Genomic DNA, 21,284 nt, shown 5'->3' on the forward strand with positions numbered 1-21,284 from the left:
AGGATCGGTATCGGAAATATTCAATGGCGTTGATGGGGGATCCTTCCCGCCCTCAGCCATATAAAAAAAAATCGGTCAACTGTTCGATATAAACAGAATATAATGATTCAAAATAAATAAATCAGTGAAAAAAAATTATTTTTTTTAAAAGGTTATGATTTATTTTATGTCAAATAAAATGCTAAAATGAAAAAAAGTTCCAATAAAAGTTCAACGGTATATAAGAAATAATGATCACCCCTAATGCCAACGTTTGCCGATTTGGTTAACACAAAGTTGAACAATGGTGTAAATCGTGCACAGAAGGTAGAAGGAATGATAGGGAAAAAAAGAAAAATAAATTTCTACTTGCCGCGGCTGTGTGGCGTGTGTGATGAATGTGTCTGATTTGGATCCTCAGCGCGCACCACTTTAAATTTCGCTACACTCGCAAGCGCAACCAATGAAAAAGCACACTATTTTTTTTTTTATTAAATTCGTTTATTTTTACAGGCTCAGTTACATAAGTTTAAAGGAGCCGAATTTTTAATTATATTTTTATTACTATACATAAACATTTTCTAAATCTAAGGTAAGTAAGGTAGAAAACCGATTACTCGCGGTCTACTCGAGTTTAGTAGGGTGACATATTTGTTCAGGAAAAGGATGGGATATAAGGAAATTGTTACAATAATGATAATCTCACACACTCAATTCTTAAATCTATTCGTATATCTATTGTGTATTTACATTTCAACTTATTCTACTGTTTGTAGCAAGGGGACCAATTGCACGCAAAGGATATAAGGATATAAGGATAATCACACACGAACATCGATAGCTTTAAGGAAAATATAGATTTGGGACATGTAATCAAGGTCTAACCGAGCCAACACATCTCTCACCGACACATTGGGCTGTCTTCCTCTAGCACTGAGGGAGTTTTCTAAATTCGATCTGGCGACAAGATACAACTCTCACTCGCACGACCAAACAACGTGCTCGATGTCGTGGTAACCGTGGCCACAAACACAAAGATTGCTGTCGGCAAGATTAATACGAAAGAGTAGCGCGTCTAACGAACAGTGGTTGGACATGAGTCGGGAGAAGGTGCGAATAAAGTCTCGACTCAAGTCCAGACTTTTGAACCATGGTTTGAAGCTAACCTTAGGGATAATTGAGTGGAACCACCGGCCCAATTCATCTTCGTTCCATTTGCGTTGCCAATTAGCGATGGTATTTTTACGGACTAAAGAATAAAATTCATTGAAGGCGATTTGACGCTGATAAATTTCGCCTTCAATTGCACCTACCTTTGCTAATGAGTCAGCCCTCTCATTACCCGGAATTGAGCAATGTGAAGGGACCCAGACAAAGGTAATGACATAACAGCGTCTGGATAAAGCACTCAAAATTTCTCGTATTCTCTCAAGGAAGTACGGCGAGTGCTTTTCCGGCCTCACTGAACGGATAGCTTCGACAGAGCTCAGACTATCCGTTACAATGTAATAGTGTTCAACAGGTCGTGAGGCGACGCTGTCCAGCGCCCAGTGTATTGCTGCCAATTCAGCAATATACACTGAGAAAGGATACTGAAGACTGTGTGAGGTGCTAAAAAATACGTTGAACACTCCAAATCCTGTGGACTCATTCATAGAGGACCCATCAGTAAAGTACATATTATCGCAATTGATACGCCCATACTTTGCATTAAAGATCGTAGGAACGATCCCCGATAGAAGATAATCTGGAATTCCATGGATTTTCTCCTTCATGAACAGATCAAAATGTACAGAGGAATTGATGTAGTCAGGAAAACAAACACGGTTGGGAATATACGAAGAAGGAACAACCTGCATGGAGATGAATTCATGATATGAACTCATGAATCCAGAGTGAAAATTTAGCTCGATCAGTTGCTCAAAATTTCCGATCACCAATGGGTTCATAACCTTACACCGGATGAGGAACCGAAGAGATAATAAATTGAAGCGATCTTTTAGTGGGAGTACGCCTGCCAAAACCTCGAGACTCATGGTATGCGTTGAGGGCATACATCCCAACGCAATACGGAGACAAAGATACTGAATTCGCTCGAGTTTAATGAGGTGTGTTTTGGCAGCTGATTGAAAACAGAAACTGCCATACTCCATCACTGAGAGAATAGTTGTTCGATACAACATTATAAGATCTTCGGGGTGGGCTCCCCACCATGTGCCGGTAATTGTACGGAGAAAGTTTATTCTTTGTTGGCATTTTTTACTCAGATACCTAATATGGGCCCCCAAGTACATTTGGAGTCGAACCAGACCCCAAGATACTTGAATGACATAGCATGAGTGATCGGTTTACCCAAAAGTTGAAACTTTCGTTTTGCTGGTCTATGCTTCCTAGAAAAAACCACCATCTCTGTTTTCTCCGTGGAGAATTCGATCCCTAGCCCAATGGCCCAGGTTGAAAAATTGTTCAATGTATCTTGTAAGGGTTCTTGCAGGTCGGATTCGTTTGATCCTACGACAGACACCACTCCATCATCTGCAAGTTGTCTTAGGCTGCAATTTTGTGTAAAGCAATTGTCAATGTCGCTTACGTAGAAGTTGTACAAAAGGGGGCTTAAACATGAGCCCTGGGGGAGGCCCATGTAAGAGACCCGACTTACTGCCGAATCTCCATGAGAAAAGTTCAAATGTTTCTCACAAAGCAAGTTATATAACATATTATTCAATAGAGGCGGCAGTCCCCGAGAGTGTAATTTGTCTGACAAAACCTCTATTGAAACAGAATCAAAGGCCCCCTTTATGTCCAAGAATACTGAAGCCATTTGTTTTTTTTCGGCGTAAGCCATTTGAATTTCTGAAGAAAGCAACGCAAGACAATCATTCGTCTCCTTGCCCCTGCGGAACCCATATTGTGTATCTGAGAGTAGGCCATTCGTTTCAACCCATCGATCAAGGCGAAACAAGATCATTTTCTCCAACAATTTCCGTATACAAGACAGCATTGCTATTGGGCGGTACGAATTGAAGTCGGACGCGGGTTTTCCGGGTTTTTGAATAGCTATAACTTGTCTCCAATCATCTGGAACAATATTATGTTCCAGAAACCGATTGAATAAATTCAACAAGCGATGTTTCGCCACATCAGGGAGGTTTTTCAGCAAGTTGAACTTAATTCTATCCGATCCCGGAGCAGAATTGTTACATGAAAGAAGAGCAAGAGAGAATTCTACCATCGAAAACTCGGAATCAAGATCGCACCTATCTTGTGGTATATCTCGAACAATTTTCTGCACGGGAGCGGAATCGGGACAAACCTTCCGTGCAAAATTAAAAATCCATCGATGTGAATATTCTTCGCTTTCATTCGTTGAAGAGCGATTTCTCATGTTTCGAGCCACTTTCCATAATTTTTTCATTGACGTTTCTCGTGACAAACCCCCCACGAAATTTCGCCAATAAGCACGTTTTTTCCCTTTGATCAAATTTTTGAACTGATTCTCAAGGGCTAAATACGTTTGAAAATTTTCAGGAGTTCCACGTTTCCGAAAAGCTTTGAATGCATTCGATTTTTCTATATAAAGCTTGGAACATTGGCTATCCCACCATAGATTGGGAGGCCTTCGGCAAATGGTGGAACCTGGGATGGGTTTCGTTTGAGCGCGAACTGCGCTGTCATAGATCAAACGAAAAAGGAAGTTATACTCCTCCAATGGAGGTAAACCATCTCTGGAATTGATGGCTAGAGCAATCGCGTCCGCATATTTTTTCCAGTCAATGTGTCTTGTGAGGTCATATGCCATATTTATAGATTCAGAAGAATTCGACCCAGTGGTGATGGAAATTTTGATTGGCAAGTGATCACTACCGTTGGGATCCTGTATTACATTCCACTTGCAATCTAACGATAGTGAGTTCGAGCAAAGCGAGAGGTCAAGAGCACTTGGCTTAGCAGGTGGTTTAGGTACACGTGTTGTTTCCCCAGTATTCAAAATGGTCATATTGAAGCTGTTACAAAGGTCATATATCAACGATGAACGGTTGTCATCGTACTGTTCCCCCCAGGCGGTTCCGTGAGAATTGAAGTCTCCCAAGATCAACCGTGGCTCAGGAAAGAGTGAGCACATGTCAGCAAGTTGCTTGCGGCTAACCGCAGCTCTCGGAGGCCAATACAAGCTGACAATACAGAGGTCTTTGCCTCTGATGTTTGCATGACAAGCAACAGCTTCGATCCCACCAATAGGTGGAAGATCAATTCGGAAAAATGAGTGGCACTTAAAAGCACACTATTATTCGATGTGAAAAAACACCTTTGTTGGATCGATTAATAACTTGTCCGATCTGCTTGCGAGTTGTCGAACCAATGAACAACAAGCGACTTGAATTAAACCACAGCGTAGTTCTACGTTCACAATGCGGTCGTGTCTTGAACACAACCTCCTATAATTTTTTCTTCATATAGAAGTAAAAAAAGCAAAAACACTCTCGTTGGTACGAAATTCGACATATTCGAAGTGTCAAACAACTATGTTGCTTACACTTCAACTTTTTGACATATACTGAAAGAGACGCGCAATGACAGTAGCTTCCCAACGAATGTCTGGAAATATGATTCACTGGAATAATAATCAAGTTACGCCATCTGTTGTAAAACCGAAGAAACTTACCGGTACACCTAATAACATTATATGAAAGATAAAAGATCTACGAGAGATGTTTTCCACTAATTGGCCGTTAAAACTTGTTTCAATAACTCAAAACTACTTAGAAAGTAAACTGTTTAAATCATTATAAATAGCGATAGCTTCTAGAAATTTCATTTCATCAGTATTTGACTCTCGTGCAGTTCGGACGCACTCTCAGCGGATAGATCGATAAGCGGTCGGAAAGTGAGCAGTTAAGTACGCGATTGATAGCATGGGGGGGGGTGAAGAGAAAGAAGAAAAGTCTCAATCCCAATGACTCATCAAATAGCCCCGATCAAAAGAGAGTCCATTCGTAGACAGCGTTGTTCAGTCAGATCGTGTTAGCAACCGTTTTGCGATCTTAGCTAACGCTGAAGATGACGGAGCTTCTGCTCGTACAATGACAGCATCGGCAATCAACGATGCAGATCCCGGCGAAGGAGCATCAGGAAGCCATCCTCCAGCGAAGCAACAAGGAAATACTGTATTGCAATTGCCTAAACTTTGATCGCTTTGCGCCTCTCCCTTAAGTCCGATTGACCTGAAATTTTGCATAGGGTGTTTTTCGAGGTGGTGAACATTTCGTATTGGGTAACTTTTTGAAATTTTAGGGTTGATTTTTCCCATTCACCCTAATACATTAGGTTGGGGAAAAGTAATCCATTATTTTTGGGTGAAATCCAAAATTATTTTTAATATGTTTCGGATTGTCAGATTTGGGTCAAATATACACAGTTTTGTTGAAAATTTTGTTACCATTCTAAAGGTAACTTCATAATGTCTCTATCATAGAGGTCTTGGTCCTTATTAGCGAAAAAACATAGCAATAGATTTTTACATTCTTCTCTTGATCCCAATTTCTTATCACTCTGTAAATTTTCCAATGCGAGAAAAAGGTGATAGTCGTTTGGTGCCAGGTCCGAACTATATGATGGATGCATAAAAACATCCCAATCAAGCTCTCGAAATTGTGTGGTCTTGCGTTGTCCTGATGGAACACTACACCTCTTCTGTTGGCCAATTCTGAACGTTTCTGGACAATCGCTAGCTTCAAACGGTCCATTTGTTGACAGTATACATCATAATTTTGTGTATTGCACTGATTTTATTTAAAATTATAAATAAAATTTTAAAAAAATTAAAAATATTTTGAAAACAAAATAAATTGCACGTATTTTACTGTTGCAGTATGGGCACCATAAATATAAATCACAATTTCAGCGACCTGGTTTGCATTTTCGCGTTTGTAAAATAAAAAGTGTAAAATATACCGAATTTTCTCTTTGTTGACCTCCATTGTGAACAACCTGTAACTCACAACTGAATGAAACAAACAAAAAACAACAAAGGAAATATTTTTAGTGTGAAATGCCACCTTCATAACGAGCCCAAACTTGAAATTGTATGATACATATTACGTGAGATATTGATCACTAAAGCCATCCAATGAGAAAATAATGGATAATTTTTTTCCCAACCTAATACAGCGCGGACTCGATTATATACAGTTTCTGATTCCATTTCACTGTATATAATAGAATCCTGTATATAATCGAGTAAAAAAAAAAAATTTTTTTTATTCGCTTTTTTTTTGTATTTTTCGTTTTTTGAATGAAAAAAAAAATATTTTTGATTCATCCCCTTAAAGTCAGAAAACACCTTTCTCATATGAAAAAAATTTAAAAAAATAATAAAATAATTTTATCCAGATTCTCTCAGGAGGTGATAGACGATTATATTTGATGAAAAAAATCCTTCTACGCATATGTTCGAATTTGAACAATGACATAGTTAAAGAACTTTTTTTTTCGTTTTGGACTCTGTTGCCTCAAACTGGCTCTACATTGAAATGTACGGTACTAAAGACGATTCTGTTGCTTTCATTTGAAAAATGAGGATTTAAAATTTAGTACAGGATATAGTAGTGGAACATCTAAATTAGTGGTTTTAAAAAACATTTTGGAAGTGAAAAACTTAAAAGTTAATAATTTTTAATGTGTTATTATTAATTTTATACTGAAAAAATATATTAAACTAGATTGTTTCTATCAATTTAATTGCAGTTTGATATATTTTTTCCAAACTGTATATAATCGAGTCTATATATAATCCAACCTGTTTATATAAACAGCCTTCCCATGCCCAGCCGACGATTTCCGTGAAAAGTGGTAGTTTTGTCCTTTATCGCAAAATATTAGACCCGTACCATTTTGATTTTATAGTGGTCCGAAAAATCTTTTTTTTCCATAAATGACTTTAAAAAAACTAACTAAGCCGATTCAGAAGACAACATATCAAATGAATGCCAATTATATAGTTTTTTTTTATGAAAATATCACAATTGTCGCTCTCGCTTTTCTGAAGGATTGAACAGTGTCGGAATAACACATAAAGGGGACCTCCACAAAGTTTAAATCAATTTTTTCTTGAGCAGCCACCGATAGTGTGAATCTCATCAATGATGGTTGCCTTCGAGACGTTCTAGTGATCAGTCTTCAACAAGCAGAACTGATGACACTCGGGTAAACGAGCGTTTACTTTCAATACTTTATTGAATTGTTTGCCCTTCGAAGGATCGACTTCATCAAGTTCGATGAAAAATCAAAGATGTTTGAGGTTATACCATGACAACTCACCCCCCAAACGTTACTCGTCACCAGCAAAGTTCTGGTCAAGTTCAACATGGCAGTTCTATAACTCTAGCTAGTTTTCGACTATTTTTTTGTCTCCCGGATCAATAATGATCTGAACGGAACGGACGGATTAACGGTCCTATGGCAGTATCAGGTGCTATAGATCCTTCTTCTTCTTCTTATATGGCACTAACGTTCCTAGAGGAACTCCGTCGTCTCAACTTAGTATTACTTGCGTCATTTTCATTAGTACTTAGTTGAGATTTCTATGCCAAATAACACGCCTTGAATGCATTCTGAGTGGCAAGCTCTAGAATACGCGTGACCACAGTGCAAGTCAGAGGAAATTTCTTTGAAGAAAAATTTCCCCGACCAGAACGGGAATCGAACCCGAACCCCCGGCATGTTAGGTTTGACGCTAACCACTCGGCCACGGGAGCACATGCTATAGATCCTACACTGGGTAATTCAGTTCAGACAGACAGACATAATAGTTGTTTTGAAATTGAGCAGGAACAGACGTCTAATTCGTAACGGAAAACATACACTAGAAGAAATCTTTCGTAACTGGAGCTACCAAATCTTTAGTAGTCGATACATTGGTAGAATGCACACATTATTAATACATTTTACCAAAATTTCGTAAAGCAAATGTCAGATGTTATATACATTCTTACGAGAGATTAGTACATTTTACTTGATAGCGTTAGTTAGAGTGTTGCCATATCTGAGAAACTGTGTAGAGCAAAGCTCGCAGTCGCCATTTCCCTCATGAAAGAAATGCAATTTGGATGTAAGCAGTTTGTTTTGAATAAAATATAATCATACATTTATATTTCTTCTCGGTCACGAAGCTATTTTCGCCGAAAGGAAATGAAGGGCCACACCGAATAAATACTAATTGTTGTGCTGAATAATCTATCTCGACGGCACCGGCAACAAAATACTAACGCAGATATCCATTACCAACATGCCAATCATCCAGCAGCAAAATGCTCCGAGCGTGGAAGTATACCCGTTTGCAAACTTGTGCCCATACAAAGTGCTTAAGTGCTCTTTTTTGTTGGAATTTTATTCGATGGAAATAAATGAACAAAATATAACCTCTATATCGTCATTATTGTATTGTATACACGAAATCCCGAAAGAAGGATCGAAGTTGGGGCGATATTTTGGTACATGTTTTGACACTTGTATTTACTAACTAGCTAACCCGGCAAACTTCGTCCCGCCCAATTACTTGATTAATTCTCGAGTAATGCAGAAATTTGTGTTTTATTTGTATGGCAGCCCCCCCTTTGAGTGGGGGAAGGACTGTCTAACCATCATAGAAACGTTTATTGCACCCTAAAACTTTCACATGCCAACTTTGGTTTCGTTTGATTGATTAATTTCCGAGTAATGCAAAAAATTGTGTTTCATTTGTATGGCAGCCCCCTCTAAGAGAGGGGGAAGGAGTATCTTATCACCATAGAAACATTTATTGCATCCTAAAACCTCCACATGCCAAATTTGGTTTCATTTGCTTGATTAATTCTCGAGTAATGCAGAAATTTGTGTTTCATTTGTATGGCAGCCCCCCCTTTGAGTGGGGGAAGGACTGTCTAACCATCATAGAAACATTTATTGCACCCTAAAACTTTCACATGCCAACTTTGGTTTCGTTTGCTTGGTTAATTTCCGAGTAATGCAGAAATTTGTGTTTCATTTGTATGGCAGCCCCCCCTTAGAGAGGGGGGAGGGGTCTCAAAATATCACGAAAACCTTCCCCGGCCCCAAAAACCCCTACATACCAATTTTCATGTCGATCGGTTCAGTAGTCTCCGAGTATATAAGAATCAGACAGACAGACAGACATCACTCCATTTTTATATATATAGATTTACTCGCGTAAAATATACGAATTATTAGTACGGTAGAAAATGACTCACGAATTGGTATTAATTACTAAAGAATTCGTAATATATACTAATTATTCCTCTCAGTGTAGAAACCCTATCATATCTGTGGAATATATATTCTCGATCGCTCTCACTCTCTTAGATCTTTGATAACACTACGACTCATGTTCTCACCGACCATGCGCAGATGCATTATTTTCTGTAGCCAAACATAACCTAGACCAATAACACTATAACATGACCCAGGGTAAGCGCGTATCCCATCTAGGTGGAAGATGCAATCGAAGGTTGTTTACACGCATTCGGATCACATGCACACACGTTGCCAGAAATAAGTTTTTTCCGTTGATATTTTTCATTATAACATGGTCCTGTGTTAAGAAACCTGAGTCTGGCACGTGTTTCAACATACATATGCTAGCGTGGGTGGCAGATAATCATCGTATGGGGCGCTGTGGTTGTTTATTTTCAACTGTCCGCTTTTGCTGACTTTGTACTTTCTCCCGCTTTCCTAGTTTTGATATATTTGATTATGTAAAATTTAGCTTGAAAGTAATTAATGTTGAAACGTTACCCAAGATAATTTGACATTTTTAGTCAATTGTAATGATTTGTACATTTTTGATTGCGTTTTGACGTACGACTACGTCTACATAAGGGGGTCAAAATCAGAAAACAGGTCACGTTTTTATTAAATAAAGTTAACGTTAATAACTATTTTTGATGGGAACGGATTTTAACGATTTGCATACCAATCGAATCGGAAATTTTCTAATATTTGTTTAATATCCCATAGCCTGTATATGGTTTAAATTGATGAAAATTGAATGCATTCCCATTTCCCCACACATTTGTTCTGTCCATTTGTGTACTTTCCCAAATAGAGTTGTCAATAACGGGCAACTTATGCAGCCGCTAATAGAACAACAAAGGGGGATAGCGTTGTGCTCCCGTGGCCGAGTGGTTAGCGTCATAACTAACATGCCGGGTGTTCGAGTTCGATTCCCGTTCTGGTCGGGGGAATTTTTCGTCAAAGAAATTTCCTCCAACTTGCACTGTGATCACGCGTATTCTAGAGCTTGCCACTCAGAATGCATTCAAGGCGTGTTATTTGGCATAGAAATCTCAACTAAGTACTAATAAAAATGACGCAAGTAATACTACGTTGAGACGGCGAAGTTCCTCTAGGAACGTTAGTGCCATTGAAGAAGAAGAAGAAGAAGAAGGGGGATAGCGAAAAGAGAATATTTGCGAGGTAAACTCCACCCTAGCATAGGAAGTAAGCTGCCGCTAGCGTATAAATATTGCATCTCCTCTGAGGAAATTTCTCAGAATCTTTCTGTGCCCGAAACAATAAAGGTGGTTTATCCTGCTCGTTTTGTGTTTTATGTTTCCCCTCGAATTGTGAACGCTAGCGAATATTTCCCTTGAAGTGCATCTGGCATGGCAATTAACACAGAAGAGTGCAAATGATTATAGGTCGCTTCTAGCCATCAATGTTTGGCTTTGAGTGTGTTGCTTGTTCACGTTGCGCGAAACTTAGGACTTGTTCATTTCCTGTACATGTGAATAGCACACCTTCGATACTTTTAGTTACCATTCGTATTTGCTCTCGAGCGCATCGGCTCTGTTCTGATGCAACAAGCTCCTAGCTTTGTTGACGGTTTTGACCAAGATTCGAGAAACGATTTTTCATAAACGGTCATATTCGCGATGTTTCATTTTTATCACTGCAACTGTGTGCATCTATTAGACGCGTATTCGATGCTTGTTGAATGACGATACACGGAAGATACATCTCGTTAAATACTCAGTGCATTGATATAAAGAAACAAATTGCGACAACCAATTATTGTATTGTTCTCGATAAGGCAAGATTGTTTCTCGAAATGATTCTACAAAACTGCGCAAGCCATTAAACCTTTTCAGGGTCCCCGGAAGTTCTTACTAAAGAGTTATTTATGAAATTTCTACGTATTCGCAAATAATAACCGAAATGATAAACCAACTAAATTTAAAAAAAAATTATAATGGGATGTATCTAAAACACGACCGCAGTTTTTGACGTAGAACTACGGAATTACATTATTCAATCCACTTGTTTATTACTTCGGATATTATTTTAGAATGCATCGAAATTTTTGTAATATCTTTTTAGCTATTTTATTTTTTATTACTTCAGTAGACTCGAAAGAGACGAGTAGAGTCGAAAGCTATCAGCACTTCTCGTTTATTTGGTTCAACTCGCATCAGACTTTCTGCTTCCCACTCAGATATCGATCACAAACTATGAACCCATTTGTTAATATATTACCCTTGAGATGTGATCGAACTCCACAACATGCAACAGTAAGGTTATGCAACGGTTAGGTTACTTTCATGAAATATACGTTTATCTAAATAAATGCAGTGTATATCTATATTCCGAAATTCTGGATACTCTTCCATATCCGCACTAGCACAAAAAATTCTCGTATGCTGCTTTTCTCTGTCGTAGCACACCTCGATATAGAAGGCTTCCTCTCCTTGTATCGAGCTGTGTGTGAAATCAGCATTAGGCATGAATGATATCCGCTCGTTGTGTTATGCTAGCTCACTCGCATCTGTGTTTTCGTTCCATGTTGCTTCGATGACCACTAAACGAGAAGTGCTGTGGCTTCAGGTTAGGTTAGGTTTTTGATTATAGAGATTTTAAACTTTTCAGTTCATTCGTCTCTAACCTTGAGAAGGCCCTCGGAAAAACTTTACTCTACTCCTGCACTACACCTCCACCCTCATTGCCTTGAGAAAGGCACTCGATCCCTCGTCGGCCAGCTCGTCCGGCAACGATGTTGTCCAGTCGGTGTCTACACAAAGAATGGTGTGGCTTCTTTCTTTCTTTCTTTCTTTGTTTTTACGAGGCTTTAAACTTTGCAGTTCATTCGCCTCTACTATGTGGCTTCAAATCGCGGATGGTTTATGTAAACCAAATATGTTGAAAACGGACAGAAACGAATGTATCAGTTGCTCGTTATTGACAGCTCTGTTCGGGAATGAACACAAATCGGTAGAACAAATGTATGGGAATATGAGAATGCTTCCAATTTTCATCAGTTTAAACTGTTTAGGCATTAGTACATTGTACCGTATAGTATATCAAACAAATCTTAGAGAATTTCCGATTCCATTGCACACTGGTTATTCTCTAGACAAAAACTGTCTTCGACAAAGTTGTTACATATGATAGAGCGCTCATTTCTATGTTGTCAAAAATAGGGTGACCAAAATTTTCGGGGAGGGGGTCTTCGTAGCCACTTGGTTACGCGTTCGCTTACCAAGCGATCGATCGTGAGTTCAAACTCAGGGCCCTCAATTGACCATCTTTGTGTTGTTATAGAATAACTACGTCCAGGCAACCATCATCAGCGATGGAAATCGATCCACGGTGGAACAAAGATCGATTCATCCATACAACTGCTCTGCTCTGCAAGAAACATCGGGCTGCTGTTCTATAAATAACCCAACAATGATCAATATCAACTGTCTCCGCTGTCCGGTCTGCTGAACAATGGAAGAACAGAAAGAATACCCTTACGCCTAAATGGCTACTACTGTGTAATTTACCATAATGTAATGGAACAGTAAACTTAACGCCCAAATGGCTACTACTAACTACTGTGTAATTCACAATTTATAGAAACATAAACATATGTACATGTACACGATTAAACCCGGCTCTGTTACAGCTAAAATGCTAATGAGCCTAATAAATAAATAAATGGGATAAAAAAAAAAAAAAAATTTCGGTGATAAAAAATCTAACTTTTTCATCTTTATAGATAGAGGTAAACATAGCTTGACAATGCTGTAATCCCAATTATTCGAGACATCTTTGTAGAACAAAGTTTTTTTTTCCATCTCTTGAAATTTTCCTAAGTTGCGTTAGGGTCATCTTAAAAAGAATGTTTTTTTGCTCTAACTTTTATATTTCAAATTCTACCTACAAACTGTCTTCGAAAGGCTTTTAGAACATACTAATACAAACATTTTGCGATGCAGAACTTGTCAATATCTCAACTTCACTCAAAGTTATTGATATTTCTTCCCAAAAAATGCTGTTTATTGGATTATCGAATACTTTTGCTTCCATGGAAAGACTGTGTGTAGCGTGCCTATAGGCCGCAAGCTACATGTTGCCTGATAGTTGCTTCACATGAAACGCTAATCGGGTGTACATGCTAACCTGCCAGAAAATCATAATCGACCATCAGAAATTTGCTATGCTTCGGATTTTATACATAGAAAATTGATTTGCCTTTTTTATTTGCATATTTTCAGATTTGATAAAAAAAATATACAGTATGTCGCACCTGTTTCCAAGTGCAAAGGGTGACCAGCTGTGTCCCCTAGGTTTCCATCCGCAGGTTCGTTGGCCGACACGGTGCAAAAGATGCTTCCGCGATTACAAGGAGCATGGCAACAAGCGCAATGGAGAGGAAATAACAGCTTCCACACCGGTCCTGATGGGCTCGTCCCAATCGCGGTTAGTGACTCTGAAATGCCACAGCTAATATTATCTCATACAACGTGCTTATTTTCGGTAGAAGTCGCGATGGTGGTAGTAGCACGAGTTTGGACAAACCGGTGCGAAGTTGGACATCTACTCAAAACCTGTTCGTTTCCAGTGGTAACAGCGGATCAGGTAGTGATAAACCACTAGGTTTGCCCCAAAGGCCAGCCTCGTGGGCTTCTACGCCCGACTTAGACAATATTCTACAGCATGTTAAGGCAGATTTTACCGTTAATTTGACGCTTCCTCGGCGGAGGCATACTACTACATTCGAAAATGTAAGCCGGAATATATGTTGGCCTAGCGATTATGATTGAATCTATTTTTCTTCCATTAGTTAGACGAACCCGAAACGACTGTTACAATCAAAAGACCACCTCTACCGCCGATTTTAAAGGTGGAACCCAAAAGCGACGATGGCAAGAAGGAACTGGAGAAGGCAGAGGACCAAGCAGTTGTCATAGAAAAGGGAGATTCACTCGCAGAACGAGTTCGTAAAATGAATCTTCTGAAACGACAAGGTAGCACGGAACGCGAACCTTCAGTAAATAGGAAAGAGTATGTTTAAAAACAGGTTCAAGCTCTACCATTTTTACTTCAATATTGCTTTTTTTTAAGGGATGATGAGGTTACTACTACAACTCCTACTACTGCTAAAATAATTACGAAACCAACAGCGGATACCGAGCCAGAGAAAGTAGAACGAAAACGCCGTAGCAGACCCATTCCAGAGACCCCGACAGAAGAGCCGTCCAGTAAACCTCAGTTATCGTTGAGTAAAACAACTATCACATCCACAAAACCCATCTCGAATACATCCGCGACGACAACTGGTAAGGAAAAAGATAATGCAAAACCTAGCAGCATTAAGGAGGCGACGAAAGACACTACCAAGGTGATAAGGCGTCGACGCATCGATACTGGTCCCTTTGAAGCCTCGTCCAAGCCTGTTGCATCTTCTGTTGCGTCGGTTGTTACTCTTCCGGTCACTAAGTCTACTTCGAAACCCATCCCGGAATCGTTCATAAACAACAACAACAACAACAACAACAACAACAACAACAACAACAACAACAACAACAGTAGTGATGACGTTAAGTTCTTGATATCAATTAAGAACAATAAGGCAAGCCTAGATGAAGATTTGCAATCTATCAGCACCGAGACAACCGAAACAACCATTGTTGACCACAGTGATAACCATGAACTACAAGAGGAAATCGAGAGTTTGAAACGCGAGCTAGAAACAGTTAAGGCGCGATGTGATCGTGCAGAACGAGAAAAAAGTGATATACTGCTACGTAGATTGGCCTCCATGGATACAGTTTCCAACAAAACCGCGGCATCCGAGGCTCTCAAGTTGCAGCAAAAGGTAAACGAGCAGAAACAGCTAATTGAAGACCTCCAGGATGAGAAGAAGTTTTTGTCAACGAAAGTGAAAGAGCTTGAGTCTGACGTTAAAGTTCGAGGCGTCAAGAATGTTGAAGAACAACTGAGACAGAAATTGGAACAAGCTGAAACACTCTGTGAAGAACTAATGGACGAGAACGAGGAGATCAAACGAGAACTGCGAAACATGGAATCTGAAATTGAAGAAATGCACGACAACTTCCGAGAGGATCAAGCGGATGAGTACGCTTCGTTGAAGAAAGAGCTCGACCAAACAACGAAAAACTGTCGGATACTATCGTTCAAGCTGAAAAAATCCGACAGGAAAATTGAACAGCTTGCAGCGGAAAAGGCAGCACTGGGAGTTAGCACTGATCTTGCAGCGAAAGTCAAACAGCTCGAAGATGAGCTAAAGGTTGCAAACGAAGTTGCCCGTCGCATGCAGACCGAACTAGATCAGCTGGAATCTACACCATCTACCCCGACGAAGAAAGCCCCATCACTAGGTAAAATTGGGAAGTCCACGTCGGCTGATAACAAGCTCTCACGTGCGTCACTCACTAGGGGCGGATCTCAGGAAGATCCCGTACAATTACTTAGAGATCTGCAGGATTCTATGGAGCGCGAGGCAGATATGCGCGAGCAGTTGAAGTACGCCGAAGAGGAAGCGGAGAACTTACGACGCAAGTCATCAAGGATAGAGGACGAAAACGAATCCCTTATGATGCAGCTGAAAAAGATGGCAACGAAGGCGAGAAGTACTGACGCTATAAATATAGAATTGTTCTCCTCAATAAAAACACTAAAATCAACTAATGAGATATTTTATTGCACACTAACAATCTAATGGGTCTAACAAATCTGCAGTGAAACGTGTACAAAAACACGTGCGGTTGCATGATTTTCCTAGCGCCATATGAAATGGCAGGTTTTTCACTTGAAAAAAATCGCGTTTAGTTTCTGCGCAAGTAGAATAGTAACGGATTTATTCTTCGTTGATACTCTCAGCAAAAAGTATTTTCAATCCAGGTAGAAAGCTTAGTCCAAGTCCTTCGAATCGTCGATTGTCCGCAGAAGGTCCCATGGAGAAAGACGAGGGAATATCCGATGAAGATGATCCCGCTGAATTGAGACTGCAGCTGGAGTTGAATGAGCAGGAGATGGCCGTTTTGAGACGTAAAATGGAAGAGCTGGAAATTGAGAACAAACGAAGTCGGGAGCACGCGAAGGAACTGCAAGAAAGTTTAACAGCAAAAACGAAGGAAATGGACAAGCAGAAGAAGCACCCACTGTTCCTAGGATCGAAGAGTGGAGGCACAAAAGATCCACTGGAAGAGAAGAAGATCAAGGTCCTGGAGGATGAAATAAGCGAGCTGAGGAAAAAATTAATCGAGAAGGACCGCGACTTTGAGCGTGTACAGGCCGAGATAAGCCTCACGAAAACCAAAGGGGGAAAGTCATTGGCTAAGGCGATGTTCGTGACCATGTGTATTATTTTATTTAAGCGAAATAATATTTTTGTGTTGTAGATCATTGGAAAGTACCTTGACCGAACAGCAAGCGCAAGATTTGAAGCGACAGCTGCAAGTGATCGAACATGAAGCAGTAGTCCTGCGACAAAAAACTCAAACTCTGGAACAGGAAAATGAAAAGTATTCTGTTGAGATCAAGCAGCTACAACAGCAGAAGAAAACAATCAACGAAGCGGAAGCTAAAAAATTGAATGCAACCATTCAGGATCTACAGAAGGAGAAGAGTGATTTAGAGGCTAAACTAAAACGAATCACACAGGAATCCTCCAAAGGACTGCCGTCCAGGACACCGAAGGCGCCAAACGACATGCATACCAAACTGCAGTTGAAGGTACTCAAATGTATTCATTTTGTGTACTAGCTGACTCGGCGAACGTCGTTCCGCCCAAAATTTATTTTTCGATATGAATACATTCGAACATTCACGTTTTCTTACTGAGCGAACGTTCGTGGGTTCAATCGCAGAACTCTTCATTGATGAATTTTCTGATTGTATCTAAACGCATCATTATAATATTTTATTTTCAAATCGCGTTATTCCACAATCCATTGCCATTTTCGCTTCAAACCAACAGAACACGAGGTTTATTTCCGCAAACGCCATATTCAATTGGACTAACAACGATGTTATTGTAAAACACATAGAAATTATTTTCTTCGAACTTTCCTTCAAAGTTTTTTAGAAAATTTCAAAACATTTCCGCACCATAACATCAATTTACGGGCAGATACGAATACAATAAAAATAAAGGCGGCTCGAATCGGACGAATCGGGTTTTGCGCTTAGCAACACATTTGGCGATCCATTTTCATGTATATACTAGCTGACCCGACGACTTCGTCCCGCCCAAAATAGATTTTTTGATTTGAATACTTTCAAACATCCACGTTTTCTTACTAAGTGAACGTAAGTGAGTCCAATCACTGAACTCTTCATTGATTGATTACCCTTTGACCCTTTAGAATTTCTATTTACTATAAATTGTCTAGTACTTCTACAAAAATTCATCCTTATAATATAAAATTATTTTCAGACACAATTCTCGTTCAAGATTCTTCAAGCATTTGGAAAAAACATGTTTCTCCGTTGCATGGAATACATGTTTGATACAGAGAATATTACTAAATAAAGACAGCTCAAACCGGGCCATTCTTTCCTCGGGTTTAGGGCACACCAACACATTTGGCCTACCATTTTTGTTTATATAAATAGAAGATATAGAAATGCATTATTCCGTCTGAAAATCCTTTTCACTTTCGAACAAAAATCAATTTCGTTAGCGCCAACATCAAATGGACTAACAACGCTTAGCTAATTGTAGAACATATGGAAATTCAATTTTCCGAATTTTCCGATTTTTCTCTCCGCTATATTGATCTACGAGAGGAAACGAAAAGAACGTAATACAGATGACTCAAATTGAACCTTTTCTTCCTCGGGGTTTGCGCTTACCAACACATTTGGCCTTCCATTTTTATTTATAGATATAAGATATGGAAATGCTTTATTTTGCCTGAAAATCTATTTCCACTTACGAACAAAGATCAATTTCGATAGCGCAAATATCGAATGGACTAATAACGCTTATTATGATGTAATTTTCGAACATGTGGGAATTCATTTTTCCGAATTTTCCGACCTTCCTTCAGGATTTTCCGAAAATTTTCCGATTTTTTTTCTCCACTATATTGATCTACGGGAAGAGACGAATACAACAAAATACAGGAGGCTTAAATCTGACCATCCCTTCTTCGGGTTTTCTGCTTACCAACAGATTTTGCCTTACATTTTTATTTATATAGATAGATAGATATAAGATATGGTAATGCGTTATTTCGCCTGAAAATCCATTTCCACTTACGAACAAAGATCAATTTCGATAGCGCAAACGTCGAATGGACTAACAACGCTTATTATGATGTAATTTTCGAACATGTGGGAATTCAATTTTCCGAATTTTCCGACCTTCCTTCAGAGTTTTCCGAAAATTTTCCGGTTTTACTCTCCACCATATTTTTATTTATATAAATATTTCAATGTTATTTATATAAATATTTCATGTAGCAATTTCACGCTAAATCAGCCGAAAATCAGCAAATTTATGACATATTCTTCTTCTTCAATGGCACTAACGTTCCTAGAGGAACTTCGCCGTCTCAACGTAGTATTACTTGCGTCATTTTTATTAGTACTTAGTTGAGATTTCTATGCCAAATAACACGGCTTGAATGCATTCTGAGTGGCAAGCTCTAGAATACGCGTGATCACAGTGCAAGTCGGAGGAAATTTCTTTGACGAAAAATTCCCCCGACCAGAACGGGAATCGAACCCGAACACCCGGCATGTTAGTTATGACGCTAACCACTCGGCCACGGGAGCACAAATTTATGACATATGACATATTTAAATAACGACTTATTTTTCGAAAGGATTTATTCAAAATCATTATTCTTACTTTCAAAAAATTGGAACTCAAACACCCGTATTCTGTATTCCGATCAATTCGAAATATTTCGAACGACTTATAAAATTCCATTCTGTATTCCATTCGAGTTGTCTTTGCATTTCGTTCGATCTGTTTCTCTTCATACATTAAATGGGCAAAACGTGGAAATGCAAAATTATAATTCGAACGAAATGGAAATCCGTCGGAATACAGAATAGGGCTGAAAAATCAGTTGTCTGAATTTTAATGTTGTCGGAAAATTAATGAACTATTTAGGAGAAAAAACATTTGGAATGCACTGTTGAAGAATCGGATTCAATTTTAAAACTTGCATGTCTTTTATATATTTTTATTGGAAAACACTTCCAATTTAACAAAGTTTGACATACAGTGGTACCGTAAGAAACTCACTAAAATCAATGATTTATGATATATAATATGAATTTGTGAAAGCTTATGAAATTTAGATACTTTGTGAAATCGTGACCATTTAAGAAAGATGCATTAATTATTTTTATTCCGGGACGAACATGCACAGGTGGATGGAAGTCTCTGAGTATAAACTTGAAAAAAATTCACCTATGGTGAGACTTCTCTTATGTCATGTAGTTTTAACTTATTGTCAGCAAGTTTTTTCTTTCAAACGAAAGCTATTGCTGTTATTTTTATCGTTGGCATTGGGGAAATGTCAATGCTTAAGAATTTTTTTTCTTTCCGGCTATCCATTTCCCGAAAAAACCAACATTTTTCAAAACCTACAAAGTACAAAAACGCTGTGAAAAAACAATGGCATTGAGCAGCGGCGTAGTGAGGGTAGACAACGCCCCCGGCAAACTATAAAAATGGCGCCCCAAACTATACCACTTTTTTCAATTTTTTAACTAGTTTTGAGATTGTTATATAAACTATTCATTTATACCAATGTTCACTTTGAGCAGTTTATTCGTATTTAGAAGGCTAGAAATATCATCACAAGATTCGCTTATTTTCTAGTCAAATCTTAGTCTTGCGAGCTTTAGATGAAGTAATAATATTTGAAAATTCCAGCCGGGTGACGTCTTTAGAGAACCCCCATTGAACTGACAGGAGCCAACATATCGGGTATCCCACTGACATTTTCCCTTTGTTTTCATATGAATTGGGTATCCCACTGACAGTTCTGCTTGAGATTTTGCGAACGATCCTAGCATCAATCATAGCACCCGGCTGGAAAATTCACATAATGTACTCATGGTATGTACTCTCACACTAGTTTCCATGATCAAGCATAACAGAAAAATACAATATGTTGCGAAATACGCAACAATTTTTCTTTATATCATCCAAATGGAATTATTCATATAATATATGGTACGAAAACATATGTGAGGGACGTGAAAAACTAGTCTTCGGTGGCTGGTTCGGCATCCCTGTGGCTCGCACTTGGTCGAGGAAAAGGCAATCAGAAGAGTAAGAAACCAGTTGTCATGTATTGTCTTAAGTATCGACGTCTGAGGAATACTTCCGTCCGAAATTTGATGCAGCCTGCTTCAATTGATTCATGCTCTTAGATGTTAGTCCGTCTCCCGTTATAAATAAAACATCTGGGTATTTTGGTTATTGTTCAAGGTATATTTGAAGATGTATTTTCCATTTTTTGAGTGCACGAATAATGATTATTACGCTGTTGACAGCTAGATGCGTAGATGCTGTCTGCAAATCGATACCTTTAAATACGCTTTAAATAATCCATTTTTACATGCAGATATATCGATAGTTGAAAAAACATGGTTTCGAGGAAAACGCGATTGAAAATTCGTACAGCAATACTATATCCTTTGAGGTGATTTCATACTTTTGGCTGTAACTTTACAACGGAATCAAATGTCGAAAAATCCTTTCAGGACAACATTTTTGAGGGCATAAGCTTCCCAAAAATGAAGAAAAAAACAAAAATTCTATTTTCCAGATCGGTGACCCCCCATAAATGGTTACGATTTCAAAAAGTATTGACTTTCATGACTTTCAAAAATTCTTATCTCCATTTTGTTGAGTTCACAACGACACCACTGTACGTCAAACTCTGTTAAAACGGAAGGGTTTTCCAATTAGGTTCAATTTTCGATTTTTAAAATTAAATAAAATTTGAGAGTAAGATTGTTCAACAGTGTATTCAAAATGTAATTTCTCCAAA

At 38.7% G+C, this 21,284-nt stretch overlaps 1 protein-coding gene across 3 annotated transcripts in view; it reads left to right on the top strand.

Moving 5' to 3' along the window:
* Positions 1–21,284, top strand: part of LOC129778529 (calponin homology domain-containing protein DDB_G0272472) — a 45,319-nt gene that overhangs the window by 6,293 nt on the left and 17,742 nt on the right. The window contains exons 2-7 of one of the 3 annotated variants that reach the window (XM_055785477.1): positions 13,512–13,716; positions 13,778–14,021; positions 14,081–14,301; positions 14,362–15,890; positions 16,141–16,606; positions 16,662–16,995. In XM_055785477.1, coding sequence (XP_055641452.1) covers positions 13,535–13,716; positions 13,778–14,021; positions 14,081–14,301; positions 14,362–15,890; positions 16,141–16,606; positions 16,662–16,995 — 2,976 coding nt within the window. In that variant the 5' untranslated portion in view covers positions 13,512–13,534. The remainder of the gene's footprint in view (positions 1–13,511; positions 13,717–13,777; positions 14,022–14,080; positions 14,302–14,361; positions 15,891–16,140; positions 16,607–16,661; positions 16,996–21,284) is intronic. The other 2 variants (XM_055785480.1, XM_055785479.1) reach the window with 2 other exon arrangements.

This window comes from Toxorhynchites rutilus, chromosome 3 (assembly GCF_029784135.1).
Source record: "Toxorhynchites rutilus septentrionalis strain SRP chromosome 3, ASM2978413v1, whole genome shotgun sequence".
Lineage (NCBI taxonomy): Eukaryota > Metazoa > Arthropoda > Insecta > Diptera > Culicidae > Toxorhynchites > Toxorhynchites rutilus.